General features: G+C 43.1%; 2 protein-coding genes across 2 annotated transcripts in view; both read right to left on the reverse strand.

Moving 5' to 3' along the window:
• Positions 1-641: 641 nt before the first annotated feature.
• On the reverse strand, positions 642-1,460 carry TIMM13 (translocase of inner mitochondrial membrane 13). Its single transcript, XM_068420691.1, has 3 exons — positions 1,264-1,460; positions 956-1,024; positions 642-878 (listed from the first exon to the last, which is right to left on the reverse strand). Exons 1-3 carry the CDS (start codon positions 1,399-1,401, stop codon positions 780-782), a joined length of 306 nt encoding a protein of 101 aa, XP_068276792.1. The 5' UTR covers positions 1,402-1,460; the 3' UTR covers positions 642-779.
• A 1,410-nt stretch (positions 1,461-2,870) lies between these two features.
• LMNB2 (lamin B2) overlaps positions 2,871-16,339 on the reverse strand; it is a 34,868-nt gene continuing 21,399 nt past the window's right edge. Inside the window, exons 5-12 of the mRNA XM_068420681.1 lie at positions 15,016-15,186; positions 13,328-13,453; positions 12,908-13,128; positions 12,002-12,293; positions 11,385-11,492; positions 10,569-10,688; positions 9,061-9,162; positions 2,871-7,838 (exon numbers count right to left, since the gene is read on the reverse strand). Of these exons, the coding sequence (XP_068276782.1) occupies positions 7,797-7,838; positions 9,061-9,162; positions 10,569-10,688; positions 11,385-11,492; positions 12,002-12,293; positions 12,908-13,128; positions 13,328-13,453; positions 15,016-15,186 (1,182 nt within the window). The 3' untranslated portion in view covers positions 2,871-7,796. The remainder of the gene's footprint in view (positions 7,839-9,060; positions 9,163-10,568; positions 10,689-11,384; positions 11,493-12,001; positions 12,294-12,907; positions 13,129-13,327; positions 13,454-15,015; positions 15,187-16,339) is intronic.

Genomic DNA, 16,339 nt, shown 5'->3' on the forward strand with positions numbered 1-16,339 from the left:
ACAGAAAAGCTTCAAAAGAAGGGATTTCAAAAGACCCAAGTCCTCTGTTGCAAAGTGCTCCTCTGTCAAAAAAATGATGCCTAGACGATAGGCTCCAAGGTGGAACGTCTGTGCCAGAGCCAAACCAGAAGTTACAGAATATCGCAGCCACGCAACAAATTTTATTCTATAAAGAAATCAACCTAAGTACTTCCCAACCCTTTTCATCCCCAGCTGTGCTTTTACAACTATTTGCAAGGCTGTGCTGCAAACCTAGAAAGAGCACCCCTTCTCCCCGACACACTGCTTGAGCTGAGTCAAAGCCTAGGAGCCCTAAAGTGAGCCCCACATACAGCTATACAAATACAAGGGAAGAAAAAGCCAAGTGTGGCACGTGGAACATCTTAGGGCAGCTTTTCCGCTGATGAAAAGGGACTGGGTCGGTCCATGCTTGCTTCGTGGCCAAGGGGACTGTGTTGTTGGTTTGGTCCCCCTTTTCCACAGAAGGCTCTTGGCCTCTCGCAGCCCTTTCAGCAGGGATTTATCAGCTGCTATCTGCCTCGGCCAGTCTGGACCACGAGGCAAACCAAGCAGCTCACAGTGGCTCTCAAGGCTGGAAAATTAACTCTCTCCTGGGGCTGGAGCTAATAAAAGCCAATGGATGCAAAAGGTTCAGCGAGGATTTATTGCTTTGCCACGGCAGAGGCTGGAAGGGCAGCAGGATTTCAGCCCCAAGCACCTGGACTGGCTGCTCGTCCCTCCCCCACATGGTCCCTCCCTGCTCCAGGAGCCAGGGTGCTTCACATGTTGGCTCGCTCCCGCTGCAACCGCGAGTTGTAGGCTCGGGAAACCGTGTTCCAGGCGTCCATGTACCGGTCCATGCACATGGCGACGCACTTCTGCGGGACAGAGAGAGCGCTCTGCGGTCGCCCCGGGGGTGGCCCGCGGGTCCCCGCTTCTCAGCGCCCGCGCTCACCTGCTCCGAGTTGTCCAGCGCGCCGCCGGGCTTCCCGATGCACTTCCGAAAGCACTTGTCCGTCATGCGCTGCGGAGAGAGGCCGTGAGGGGCCGCGGGCCCCGGTGGGGCCGGGTCGCGTCCCCCTCCCCGCACTCCTGTAGGGCAGCGGCACGGCCCGGCTCCCCCGCGCCGCAGGGCAGCCCCCGCTGCCCGGCACGGAGCGGGACCGGGACCGGGACAGACCGGCACCGGGACCGGGACCGGGACCAGGACCAGGACCAGGACCAGGACCGGGACCGAGACCGCCCCCCGCGGCCCCTCCTGACCTGCAACAGCTCCTGTGCGTTGGCCACGGCGATCTGCACCTTCACCTGCTCCATGATGAGCCCCGGGTCCAGCTTCCCTCCCCCGCCCCCCGCGGAGCCGAAGTCGGAGCCGAAATCGGAGCCGAAGCCGCTCTCCATGCCGCCTCCTCACCGCGGCGGCGGCCCCGCGCTGCCGGCGAAATGGCGGCTGACGGGACTGCGGCTCCCAGCGCGCCCCGCGGCCGCCGCCGCGCTCCCAGCGTGCCCCGCGCCGCGTGCCCCCGGGGGCTGCGGCCGGTGCCCCTCGGAGCCGGGGCGGCGGGGGCGGGCAGGGCCCCTGGGCCCCGGGGCCGGGCAGGGCCCCCCAGCGCCGGCCGGCCGGCCCCCGCCATGCTCAGCGCGGGGCGGGGATCACCCCGAGGCGCGCCGGGACGCCCGTCCCCCCGCGCTTCGTGGCCCCGCCGGGCACCGGGTGAGGGCAGGGGCCCGTGCCCCGCACCGGGATGAGCTTGGTGTCACCAGCGACTGGGGCGGAGCCGGCCCTGAGAAAGCTTTTAAGTCCTGGGTCTGGGAATGCGCCTGCATCGCTCGCAGCGGGGGCGGGGAGCTCGGGGGAACCCCCGGTAACTCCCCGCGGAGCGAAGGCGGAGGGGCGGGCGCTGGGCCGGGCCCTCCGCCAGACCCGTGACATTGTGCAGGTTGGAGGTTTTAAGCGCAGCTTAAAAAAAAAAACAACCTCCTCCGGCCTTGGAGGTTTTAAGCGCAGCCCCACACGCTGAGGGAACGGGAAGAGACTTACACCGACTTTACCACAGAGAGAAATGCTGCACAACTCCATCCCGACACGAAGTACCAGCTCCCTCCAGAGAGCAACTCCCTGGTGAATTCCCTCTGGAATTAATTCTTCTTTCCTTTGAGGATATGACAGTGGTTCCCTCTGCCTTAAGTGACTCAGGTAAGAGGCTCATACCCTTAAAGCCTGTGTTAATTCCGTGATGGTAAATCTGCCATTAGAAGGTGAGAATGCTGGGGGAGTTGGCACAAGCAAACGGAGACAACACTACGGAGCGTTTTTCAGGAGTGGATGCGATGTGCAGGAAGGAAATCGCTGCTTACCTCTGTGAGAGGAGGAACTGAGCACTATAGCAGAGCTAAAGCCAAAACTACTCGGCTGCACTAGCTAGAGCCCACACTCGGTGTATTGTAAACCATATCATCCTGGCTGTGGGTCTGTCCACTTGAAACTGTTCCTACACCTTGCAGAATTATCATCAGCTAGCGCTAAAGGTGGGGTAAGTTGCCTATGGTACAATTTTATGAGTACGGACTAGTGAAAAGAAGTTGACTGGAAATGGAGCTGGGCTAATGACAAACAGCAGCTCACAGCAACGCCTCCACCCATTTCCAGGCTCTGTGTACAGTTTAAAGGAAACTATTAATTGCTTGTGGAGCACACCACGCGATTCAGCTGGTCTTTTAGGAGTGTGGAGAGCTCCCTGTCCCATCTCTGTACACACAGGAAGGTCCCCTGGGCTGAATCATCTCAAACAGCCCATGTGGCCTCTGCATTTGTTAAATGAAAGAAGGAAACAAATAAAATGCAAAACATTTATTTGAGTGTGTTGTACAAAAAGTTTCCAGTCATAAAATGTATATTACAAATCATTGAAAAAGACAAGACATTTGGCATGCATACTCTAAAAAGAAAAAAAAAAACCACTTTGAAATGATAAAGTCTAGATCATTATGTAGTTTTCATAAGTTCCATGTGAACATTTTCATCATTTTGTTGTAGTAGTTCAATTTGCAACCTTTTTCACAATTTCTTATTTCAAAAACTTGAACCTTCCAGAAACTTGTCTGCAGCAGCTGACTGGAGGTGGTCAGTTAAACTGACCAGTGACCTAGAACCAGAGCTATCTAAATAAAGATTGGTTTTATTTTTTTTAAAAAAAAGGTCACAATTCAAGTCAAAAGGCATCACTGTTATGAAAATAGAGTTCAACTGTATTTTGTGCCTAAATGGAAAGCATTTTGGCTTAAACTTGATTAAAATAGCTTATTGCTTCTAATTTTAGTGTAATGATGATCTGGGTAGCTGGAATACACAATAACATCTACCTTACCAACACGGAATCATCACTTCATGAAAAGCTTAACTAGAAAATTTGGAAGTTTGATAAAACACATTTTATTTTCCTGAACTCCAAGTCAATCACTGCTTGTGCTATTCTGAACAGTCTTTCAATATTAAGCATCCTTTTCACTCTCTAGACCTTAGCATTTCAAGAAAGGCATTATGTTTACAAATGATAATTGCATGTAAATATGGTCTTGTATAAAAAAACCCAACACTTTTAAATTATTTTAAACTGGTTTAAAGCTAAGCACATGGAAGGGCAAATAAAAATTCTGTTTCCCAGGCCATTTTAAGTGAGAAAAGAAACTCTCCAATATAATTTGTCTTGACATTCAGCTAAAACAATGCTTTGAAAAATGCAATCACTCTCTCACCTTCCACTCACTGGTTTACAACAAAGCTTTGTTTCCTGCTCACACAGGGTTTGGACCCAACAGTGGCAATAAAATCCAGTATTAAATACAGATATGCCTTTGTTTAGAGATAAGACTTTCAAAAAGAAGATACAGAAAGAAGAGATAGAATGGCTCAACAGTGAGGAAGTGAGAAGTGGCTGTAAGAGAAAAAACATACAGCATTGCATGTTTTTATACAGCATCAAAATCTTTCTGATGCACACAAAAGAAAGAGATTCTCAAATATTCCAGGGGGTAGGGAGGATTTCTACAAGCCTCTTCTAACTAACCCCTGTTCAGGCTGCAGTTAAAGGGCCTTTATACAGGAGGAGCATTAAAAAGAAGAAAAAGGGATGTATAAAAAACAGTAAAATCCCTGAACTGAACATGAGGTGTTCTGTTGCTCAAGGATAATCATGCACACTAAGGGATCTCCTTTCACAGTGCGGTCTGCTTCACGCTGCAATACAATTTTCATGACTAATGCAAGCTGCAGACAAGCTCGTCTGGCTTTTACATTACAGGTCATGGGAAGCAGATGTTTATTTTCTTCCTGAGACTTTTGGTTCTTGCTACAAACACAAACTACGCCAGCCAGCTCCCATCTAATGGCAAAATGGTGCTGAAGACAAGTGATCATTGCAAACTATTGTTTTTATCGGGGCAAATCTAGAGTCCCGAGCTAGCTTAAGTAGACACACTGGGAAATAAAGCTGTGCAGCAACAAAGGAATCAGCCACTCTCTTACTTGGAATAAGTCACTGCAACACAACAGCTGAAGTAACAAATGCAGAAGTGAGGGAGAAGGAAGCGGCATGAGATGTGGAGGCTCTCTGTAACCACATCTCGCTCTGCGGGACGCCCCGGTACCGACGGTTCTGCAGATGGATGGACTTGGTCCGACACAAGCCTTTTCACATGGTACAAACTCAGGAGTAGGTAGTGTGCATTTATTGTATTTTATATTATATTCTGTTATCTACACAATGAAAAGACTGGCTTAACTATTCTGCTGCACTTACACTGTTATTCCTTCTCCCTCTTAACCAGTGAGAATCATTTAGGAATCATTTTTACTATTTCATCCAGAATAAAGTTGTTTGCTCATTTTTCTTGAACAAGAACATCCACAGGGGTAGTTAGACTCAAGTAACCACTGTGATAAAAGCTATACTGGTTAATTTCCCTAATATGAGAAGCCTTAAAATCATTTTTCTCCTGAGAAGTCAAATCCATTTCTCCATCAAGCTCTACACCTGATACCAGACACTGGAGTAGAAATGCTGACTTCTTCCAACTTCTTCAAGAGTGGTTCACATACAGGATCAAATAGGAAAAGAGGGCAAGGGGACACTGATTTTTATCTGAACAAAAAGCTTTCATTATCCTGAAAATGAAAAAAAACCTCAAATCCTTGAAAGACAGAAAAAGAGAAACAATGCTTTTTGGTTTGGTAAAGCCTTGGAGCACCAACTTTAAAGGGATAGTGCCATTATACTGAAGCTCAGCATCAAAAGCAAGAGGAAAGGATGGCATCTAGAGAAGATGCACACACAAAAAAAGTAAGTAGTGGAATACAGTAGTTTTTCTGTGTCTTGTAATTTACAGCTAGGAATTATTTCTCGTATGTTTAGTAGCCTTTTAGAAAGCACTATGGTGACAGACTCACCCACGTTTAGACTGCTGGCATTCAGCTTTTCCCACAGTGTCAATCACTGTTTTATATGAACACCTGCATATACCTAAACACGGTACTGAAAAATAAAATAAACTGTTTCCAAAGTTAAATGACACCGTTCCAAATCTAAGGACAAATTCTGCAGACTGTTACTGAAGGGCACAGTGCTCATCACAAAAGATCTGCAAGCACCAGTCCTTAAGGCTACAAGAAGACACATTCCCCATACAGTAGCTGTTAAGAAAACTATGGCTCAGGTAGCAAGAGGGTTTTCCTCATTTAAGCTGCCTTTCCTAGCCCATTCTTTACAGAACAAAAAAAAAATATCACAGAAAAAATGCAAACGAACTACACACTCATTGCTTTAGTATTTAAGATCACAGAACAATCTTAAATTTACAGGACAATATAAAGAAGAATAAGCAATCTGAAAACTGGCCAATATAAAAAAAAATAAATACAGATCTTAAGGGAAAAAAAAGCAAAAAGCCCTCAAACATTATGTAAGTGTATTATAGAAGCTGTGGGTCAGAAAGGGAAATGCTGTCCAGTGGTTGGAAGGTGTGTTGCAAAAATACTTTTACATTGATTGCATTCATTTGCATAACAACAAATTTAGAAAAGGTGATTGATAACTATGTCTGAGAAACATAATTTCACTAGATACATCTTACAGAGAGATAGACATGATTTACTACATATTTATCCTTCTACTCAAGCAGAGTGGGAAAATTACATTAGAAAAACTGCCAAGTACATCAATAAAGGTATCCCATTAGCCCAAACAGCTTTTTTTGTAATGGATCTTCTGATAACGGATTAAAACATAATTCTAAATTTCTATTAGATTAACTTCACTAATTCAGTCATCCCACTCAAATAGAGAAAAGTAGCGTCTTTGATTCATTTGTAAATGGCAAAATAAGTCGTCCATAAGCTTAAAAAACCCACTTTTATTCCCACCCTGCTTGCATTACAAAGCCATCAGTCAAAGCCACTAAACTGACTTTCTAGGTTATATCTGTCAGTCACAATACTGTTCAGAGAACATAATGTCCAAAAGCCACCGAAAACATCCAAACCTTGTAGCTTGTTTGATGAGTCTGAACTATTTGAATTACAAGATCAGAGTTCCAAGAGTGCAGGTAAAAACAGGATTCTGTGCTGGCATCAAATGGTATCCAAATTTTGTATCCAAGCTAATAACTAGTGGAAAAAACATTTGCTTGTACAGTAGCCAGTACATTCTTTGGAGCAGTCAAATATTTTTCCTAGGGCTTAAAGATGCACCACTATATGAATACTAACCCTTAGGGGAGTCAGAGTTATCTCCACAGAAATGCAGCAGAAGAAACCTTAAGCTAAAGGGACACTGTCAGATAGAAAACGCATGATGCTGAAATAAAAATCACCTGCTACTCCTACAAAGCATTTTTTATAAAAAGCATTATTCTCCCCTCACTGTTAGACTTGACTTCGAGCATTTGAACACTGCAAAGCAATGCTTATGTCCTAAACAACAGCAGTTCCTTTTAACTTTTTAAAAAACTAATTAAACTATTTCTGTATTATTTTGCAAATACTGCTCCTTCAGATACCTGACAATGCCCCTCTGAATATACGGGAAGTGTGAACAAGCTGCATCTAGCTCTGATTAAAAAAAAGTCAATGTTTACACAGGATAACCTTTAAAAGCCCCAATATTTACCATGATGTTTTTACCACCAGGCTGTCAAACCCCAGAGCAGGACAAGATGCGATGGTCCTGAGCCAAGAATGTCCAAAATGCAGCTTCCCTTTGTTACTTCCATTGGTGGAGTAGCATTTTTAACGAACTTGGGGTCTAATTTCCTAAGCTGGGCACTGCTGAGGATACCAGGCAAGATACTAAAGCAGAAACACTATTGTGAATCTCTCCTGGGGCCCTGCAGATGCACACGCTTTCTTAAATTTTTTTTTTTCGAGTTATCCTGGTTATAAATGCAATTATAGATTTACCATACACTCAAGGAGTCTCATCCCATTTTAGCTAAAAATTTCTTCTCTGCTGCAGGTTTGTACATCAGACTTTGAACTCTGTATGGGGAAAAATGCTGTATTCCAATATAGTGTTTCAACAAAGAGGGAAAAATAAAGAAATCTATTAAAAATTCTGGCAGTTCTGTTCAGTAAAGGTTTTTTTCTGAAATTTTTTTATAAAAATGTACCAAGGAGTAAACTTCAAAGAAATCAGATGATGCATATAAAAATAGTTTTCAGTGGCTCTGGAGGGAAAAAAATAGCAAAAATAAAAGGAAATAAATGGAAAAAGTTAGCAAATAATAGTTTCTTTTTTCTTTCTTCACATCACTGCGCATCCTCTAGAGGTTGTTCTGGGGTCCCCCTAAAATAAGACAGACATAGTTGAACTCAATTCTTACTAGCTTTCCATCTTGTAAGTCTAAACTCTGGTTATCATCTCAGTTGTTAAAGCATTTTTTTTTGTAGTTTAGTTATATTCAGGGAACATCACAACTATAGGGAAAGCACAGCACATGTCACAGTTCACTGCCAGGATTAAGAAACGGCTACTCTGGTTGTGGTTTTCTACGATGGGTTGATTGGTTGATCTCCGTGCTTTCAACACTGATACAGATGACAAATGAAAATCACGATGTCGTTAGCATTAGAACAGGAATTTCCTTCCTTTATTTCAAAGGATGTTTCCCTTTGCTGCTCCTTTGGGTAAAATAAAGTTTCTGTTTCAGTCTCTGGAAGAAGAGACTCTCTATTTCACTGCTCAATCTCCTGGAGACCAAAAAAGCTTTCAGAACTCAACCTCAAACCCGCACAGAATGATTTCTTTGTGAAAAGAGCTACTAATGGCCACTGATCAGGAGAACAAATCGCTTGAGTTTGAAATAAATTTTAAACATTTTCTGATATCACCTGTATGAAGTATCTTTCTCCTTTTCACTCTGCCGACTGCCGGTCAGTTATTTCACAGTACTTAACTAAGGGTTGTGAAAACATACACGTGGTATTATTAAGAAAAAACAAGTTTATTTGAGATGTAGCAGGTATATACTATCAAAAAATAAACCGATAAGCTGAAGCTTGCAGCAACAGAAACACTCCCCCTTTCCTGGTTTTTAGTGGTTATATTTCCCAGTGGTTATATATTCTGCTCACAGCAAGAATGCCACAGACTCTTTTTTTTTATAGAGAAGCAAATACTGGAATGGGAGGAACAGTGACTGCTAAAACCAGTCTTTCTAACCCTAAAAATAGTCTGTCATTGCAGTGCTGTAAATCTGTGATCTGTCGAACACTTCCATAGATACCCTGGCATCCTGACCTGACATTAGCCACTGCTTGAGCTGTACCATTACTGATTGAAGCAGCAATTCCTGGAAGAATCGCTCCCCTTAATGCTCTCTCTGGGCATGCAGTAATGCTGGAGGCTTGCAAGCCATTCTGAGATAATCCTCTGCAAGCATCCAGTGGAAAAATGGACCAGGGAGCTCAGAGCTGGCAGAAGTTGAAGGGACGCCCCTAAATCTTATGCCTGATTAATCCAACCAACGAGGCACAATTAAATAAACATCTGGTCTGCATCTTATTACCTGTTGGTTGAAAAGGTCTTCCTCTCCAAACTCTGCTTCATCCTCTTCCTCTTCGTTCTCTCGCACGACTACTGATTTAGTAACACTTCTCACTGCAACTTCCTAAACAAAATGACAAAGAAGGAGATGGCCAGTGGAGTCTCTCAAGTCTTTGCTGTACCATCAATATAATACCCCTATTAAGTTTTGGAGGCTTTAAAGCAACTTGCCCTAGATTTAATGTTAGATATGCAAGCAAACACTGGTAATATCCTGCAGACCACAATAATGTTCCTATTTCTATGCACTAAAAGACATGGTAATGTAATTTAGCTTCAGGAATTTTCTTTCATTACCTAGGGATTTGAGAGGAAGCAGCCATGTTTCACGTGGTCATGATATAAAAGCTCAGAGCAGACCCAGCTCAGAGCTGTCAGACATATCGTAATGTGAGGAACTAAAGTTTCTCAGTATGATTACACAGCATTAAGAATATTCCTAATTTCTACTAAATATTCTATATCAATTGCATATATCAATTATCAGGATGGTCTTCCAAACCAGGCACTAAAAAGAATTCTAAAACCCCAGGAAGCTTCCTTAATTACTAAATTACTTTTAACACTTCTTAGTGACAAAAAATTCTTCTGTACACTTGCACCCTTGAAATCATAGGTGCAAACTTCTACTTGTGGGAGAAGTCACCCTAAACATACACTTCTCAGCACAGATACTAAAGGTAACCACAGTGGTAATGGACATGGATTTGAAATTTTTTCAGACACTAGTTTAACCACTTCTGTTTGAATACTAAGCCAGTTCACTTTCTATTTGTACAAATGACCCTCCCTCCTACCTTGTCCTGTGCTGCTCTTCCTGCACAAAGCGCTTCCACAGAACTGCCAGCAAGAAAGGCAGCACGAAAACTGATACAACTGTGCTCTGTTTCACTTTCCTATTTCTATCAGATCGCTGGGATAACGGCACATCTATGAGTAACAGCCACAGTGTTCTGCAGGGATGGTTTTAAAAAAATCAGTTGTGGGCAGATGTAGGACAATGCAGAATACCCAGGAACCTGTGCCAAATGAAAACTTCCGATACACTTCCAGCATTGAAAGGACAGCTATCTTCCTACATCCATATTTGCACTGCACCCCAGAAAATTGTAGGTACTATATAATTTAACTTGGAATTGCCAGCAATACTTATTTTCGTTGTCTCTTCTGAAGATACATACTCAAATTCCAAACGAATTCTCTACTAGCGAGGTGTTTTTCTAAAATGGGAAAAAAAAGTCTATGGGTGTCATTAGGACAACGACCACAGTTTTCCAAAATTTCCCCAAAAATTCAGAGATACGTCCAGATATTTAATTATTTAAGTGTTATAAACGGTCCTATTTTAGAAGACAATAGGGGAGATCTTAAAAATCAGGATTTTGCTGTTGTTGTCCCCACCCCACCCCCCAAATGAAAGAGTTTGGGAGATAACCCAGCCCAGAGCTTGCTTCTACAGCCACAGCCTACCTCTCCTTCAGAGTTTACGAGGTATGTGCGGATATTTCCTCCAGTGCCCCAGCTGCCTTGATTCTTCCACACGAGAACAGAAGGGGGGCTATGAGATACGCCTGCATCTGCACCCCAAATCTAGCGAGAAATACATTCTGTAATTAGCTATTTATGCACATTTTATTTTTAAATACATAGAACCCCCTAATTCTCCTACCTCTCTCTACATACCAGTTTTGTTTCTGAATTCCAATGGCAGTTTTACCTTGCTTTTACCTACACCATTACTTCTAGTAAGATATTCTCAGTTTACAAGAAAAAGTAACACTAGCAGTTTAAAATAAAACAAAAAAGAAGAGAGAAAAATTATCTAATATTACAGTCATCAATTCTTTTCTGAATATACAAATTTCTCCTACCACTGTCTCAATGACTATACTGTATGGAAGCAAAGACATAAAATGTAGCTAGTAGTGTATCAATTTAATCTTCTATATGTATCTGAGAAATTGATACTTAAGTAAATAGCTGGAACTGATCAAAAGAAAGCCATTTTTTTATTCTGAAAGAACATCTGTTGCAGACTGCAACTAAAATACCCAAAATACATTTTTCTTCAACTTTCTCTGTGCCCAAAATGGTCTTAAATACTGAAGTGCTAATATAGAAATTCAATTTCTGTTCTGCATTTTTATAACTGAAATCCTCCTCCTCTAAAGTGAGATCCATGAAACCAAGTTGTACACCAAATCACACTGTATCAAACGGCAGATTTACAACTGCCACAGCATCAATAAAAGGATATGTTGTTGACATATTGTAAGTATGACTTACTGTTACGGTCTGCCCAGCTCTGAGGACATACTTAGGAGTAAATTTGTAAGCAATTTCTTCTCCATCTCCAATTTGTCTTTTCAGTCTCCAGTTACCCAAAGATTGATCCTAATGGAGAGAGTCATAAGGTTATTTAGGGTGAGCAAAACAGAGCAAACAGGCATCAGAGCTTTCTCTAGGTCTCTTTGTTATTAAAATAATGTGAATATAAATTTGTTTACACAGTTGTTAGACGTCTGCATTCTAACTTGAAAGTATTTTTCTACACCCACGAATAGCCTGAAGTGTAAATCTCATAAGGTCATTCAGCAAAATTTAAAAAGATACACATTTCACACAAGTTCTGCTAAAGCCAGCAAGGGTATTTACATGAGCAAGGCACCAGCACACGTTTAGACATTTGGGACACAAACTACGTTCTCTTCCTGCAGCAAACATTACACTTATGCTCACTGTAACGTTCAACTTTCAAGTGCTCCTGTTAATTACTGCAGGGTGCTGCATGTTGAGATGTTGCTCCTGCTCTCCAAGTGACTCCACCTACTTGTGCTACAAAAGGCTGTGTAACATTTCAATTTAGCTCCTCCTCGTTTTCTAGGAGTTCTGCTTTTGCTCACCTTCTCCGAGTTGTTCTTCAGTTGAACGTATTTGCCCTCCAGATCTATCTCTTCTATGCTGATACTTCCTGTAGCTGAAGCTTGCTGCGACATCTGGAAGCTACTGCTACTGCTGCTGCCACTAACACTTCCAGTGCCAATTCCGCTTGTTCCGCTGCCTGAAAGCTCCTCGGCTTCAATACGTTTTCTCTTGCCTCGGAAAGAGCGAACAAGTGAAGTGCTGCTGCTGCTGCTGCTGGAGGTAGCCCGAGAGACTGTGACACGGGAGGAGGGACTTGGAGAGAGCTTCAACCTTAACATAATGAAGCAAGCATTTTAATTAACTCATCCAGGGAACTGCACACAAAGCAATAACGCTACAATATACTCAGTAAGCAGACTGTAATACGCCCCAAGGCTGAAAGCAGCCTCACTGTGTGTGTCAGGAGGACTGCGTCTAAGAAGAGGGAAGCAGGGCTATCCATCCCTGAGAAATTTTCTGGTAGTATGATTATGTGACATGGAAAGCAGTGCTAATGAGAGCAACACAGATCGCTTAACCCTCCCCTCCAGCATATCTACTACTAAACACACTATTCTTGGGTCACATCATTTAAAACCAGGAAAACACAGAAGTATAAGCACTTAAATAAAAAGAGGAGATGAATGTCAAGCACAGGATGATCTATTCCACTGTACTCTGAGACCATTATAAAAAACAAAATCAAATAAAGATGGTGTTAAGATGAGAACACTTGCAAGTGTTCCATGTAAGTGCTCCATGCAAGTGTTCATCGTGGTGTGAAGTCAGTGTGACTTCAGTGAAACAAAAGCTGGGCATTCCTGCTCAAATGGTAAAAAAATAAGCATAAGAAATGAAAATAACACCTGCTAGTCCTAAGAAAAGAATGTGGAATCTGTACATACCTTTCCTCTTCTCCTTCCAGGAGTTTTCGGTAAGCACTGATCTCCATGTCCAGGGCTAATTTAACATCAAGCAGTTCCTGGTACTCTGTGAGCTGCTGCTGCATCTGGTCCCTCATGTCTGTCATTTCCCTCTCCTTTGCATCTAGCATCTTCCTAAACTTTTCCCGCTCACCAGCCATCATTTCCTCCAGTTCACGAATGCGATCTTCCGCTGCACTAGCCTAGGTAGAGAGCACAATGGAAAACCCAGTTGGCATCTATGTGGGTACAGTAAAAAAGTTAAAAATTCATCTCCCTCCCAAATGAACATAACAAAGATTTCTCTCCGTAAAATTCAGAAAACACAAAGGGACAGAAATGTTAATATATCCAGACAATACAGTGCTCTGTATTAGATGACAGCAAATTTAGTCTCTTCACCTGTTTCTGAAGGGCAGTAAGCTGGTAGCTGAGAGTTTCTATTCTCATGCGAGCCTCCTTCAGCTCCTCTCGAGCTGCACCAGCAGCTTTGTCGTTTTGGTCAGAAGACAGTTTGGCATTCTCCAGCTGGAAGGCAAGTTGTATACAAGTCACTTGCATTGTTAGATATCTGCAAATATCCTTTCGGTAAAAAATAAAAATTATTTAATTTTAAATAATTTAAAATGGAAATCTGGTGAGTTTCTGATAAGAATTGTGTAACATTAAGGAAATGCCCTAAGGACCAGGAAAATCTATCTCAGTCCTCTTCCTACAGGATTTGCTTATGCTATTAAAAAAAATATAGTCTGTTAGCCCTCCCATTGTACAAGCAGCCTTAGAGTTTCCAAAAACTGAGGTTCATGTGATCACACTATCTGCCTGTTTGTCTTAAGAGCAATGACACCAGGTCAGAGCAAAGACTACCTAGTTCACGTCCTGATCTAATAGTTCCCTTGATGCCCAGGGACTAAGCTCAATAAAATATTCCAGGGGTATTATGTCTCAGCTGGCCATTTGCAATTCAGAGACTTCTAAGCCAGAGACAGTATTTTCATGCTTCCTGTCTCTCAGTGGATTTTTCAGGCAGGAATTTGTCTCTGCTTTTTGAATTTATGGGGCAAGGAGTTTACCTATATATTAATCACAGAATCGACTAGGTTGGAAGAGCCCTCTGGGATCATCGAGTCCAACCTTTGACCACTGTGTCAACTAGACCATGGCACTAAGTGCCACATCCAGTCTTAAACACCTCCAGGGATGGTGACTCCACCACCTCCCTGGGCAGCCTATTCCAATGCCCAATAACCCTTTCTGTAAAGAAATTTTTCCTAATGTCTAACCTGAACCTGCCCTGGTGCAGCTTGAGACTATGTCTTCTAGTCCTGTCGCTGGTTGCCTGGGAGAAGAGACCGACCCCCACCCCGCTACACCCTCCTTTCAGGCAATTGTAGAGAGCGAGAAGGTCTCCCCTCAGCCTTCTTTTCTCCAGGATAAACAATCCCAGTTCCCTCAGCTACTTCTCATAGGACATACCCTCTAGACCCTTCACCAGCTTCATTGCCCTTCTCTGGACTCACTCCAGCACCTCAACATCTTTCTTGTAGTGAGGGGCCCAGAGCTGGACACTACTCAAGGTGCGGCCTCACCAGTGCTGAGTACAGGGGGACAATCCCTGCCCTGGTCCTGCTGGCCACATAGTGCTGATACAAGCCAGGATGCTGTTGGCCTTCTTGGCCACCTGGGCACACTGTTGGCTCATTCAGCCACCATCGACCAACACCCCCAGGTCCTTTTCCACCAGGCACTTTCCAGCCACTCTTCCCCAGCCTGTAGCGCTGTACAGGGTTGTTGTGGCCAAAGTTTAGGACCCGACACTTGGCCTTGTTGAACTTCATACCATTGGTCTCGGCCCATCTATCCAACCTGTCCAGATCCCTTGGCTAAAGCTATTCCTAGCTATTACCTCTGGGTATAACCTCCCTGGAAATGCATCTGCACACAAGCACCAGAGGAGGCATTTGAACACTGGGACAAAGTTTCTTGAAATTGTAATTCTTGTCTCCTTAAAGCCAGTGGGGCTGATGGAAATGGTTTTATCTCACCAGCTGGACTTCCTGTCAGATAGTGCTGTGGATAGCAGCAGTTACCTTAGCCTGATAGGTCTGCTCAAGCTCCATTTTGTACAGTTTGACTTGTTCATCGTGTTGATTTCTCAGATCCTCCAGGGCCTGAGTCATTTTGGATTCATACTCCTGTTGGCGACTAGTGTCCACCTCGACCAAACGATGTTCATGTCGTTTTCTTGTTTCCCTTATTTCCTACACACACACACACAAAAAAAATGGAGACAAATTCTGACATTAGGGTAAAGAGTACAAGCAATTACATTCAGAGACAACAACTATTTCAGTACTAATTATTTAGTATGTAGGAGCTACGGCACTAAAGGCATTTAAGCCTAAGAACTACTGCATGTAGTAACAGATGCAAGTTATCATTCTCATTTGGCTGGATATAATTCTTAAAAGTGATCTGACTTAAAAACAGGTTTAAAAGTATCCATATACAGTTTAGGTAAGGAGCTGTTCTATGCTACAAAAGTCAAAATAGGGCGGGGGCGGGGAGAAGAAAACATGAATTTTTACACAGCAAAGAGAGATTTCATGTGCTGCACTACAAACTTCCTTCTCAATATACATCCCTACATTACAATAGCAGTCTACAAGGAGTCAGATAAAAATGAACACCTTGTGTGACCATTACATATATTGAAAAAATAAACATTATAGAGAAAAATTGCATCTTCAAATTATACTTTTAAGCATACGCAGATCTTCTCTCTTCTTATATATATACTGGATGACCTCTACTCATTAGATTTTGATTATGTTAGTAATAAAGCAGCAACCCAAGCAATCCTGAAGACATAAATATAATTTTTTCTGGTCAGAGTTTGTACTAAGAAATTTTCATTTTTTGAGAAGTATGAGTTCTCTGTGCCTAGAATACTGGTCCCAAACTAGTGAGGCAAGACTTACTCATGCACTAACTCATGTTGAGCCCTGCAGAGACCTGGCTAGGCCTGAATGCATGGTACAAGAAAGAAACAATTTCTCCCTTCAGGGTAGGACAAATAACAAGGGAGTGGTTCTGAGTACTGGGAGGAGGCCTGAAGGTAGCAGCATGGCCATGAGGAGGAGTAGCAGGGAAGTGAAGCAAAGCTCACTTTGCATGCCTAAACTGCAGTCATAGCAGGCTAAGACAAATTCAGGGCAACTTTACAAGTTGTTTTGTAGAAATGCTCTACATCTAAATATAGACTCCTAGAAACATGCCCTTCTACTCACAGCAATGTGCCCTGATGTGATCTGGAAGAAGCTTTCCCTTCTGTGGTGAATTTTTACACCATGAAAAACAGCAAGCAGCAGTCTCTCAGTAACTGTAGGCAATGACCCCCCAGAGCCCACAAAA

This window comes from Nyctibius grandis, chromosome 31, assembly GCF_013368605.1.
Source record: "Nyctibius grandis isolate bNycGra1 chromosome 31, bNycGra1.pri, whole genome shotgun sequence".
In the NCBI taxonomy this organism is placed as follows: domain Eukaryota; kingdom Metazoa; phylum Chordata; class Aves; order Nyctibiiformes; family Nyctibiidae; genus Nyctibius; species Nyctibius grandis.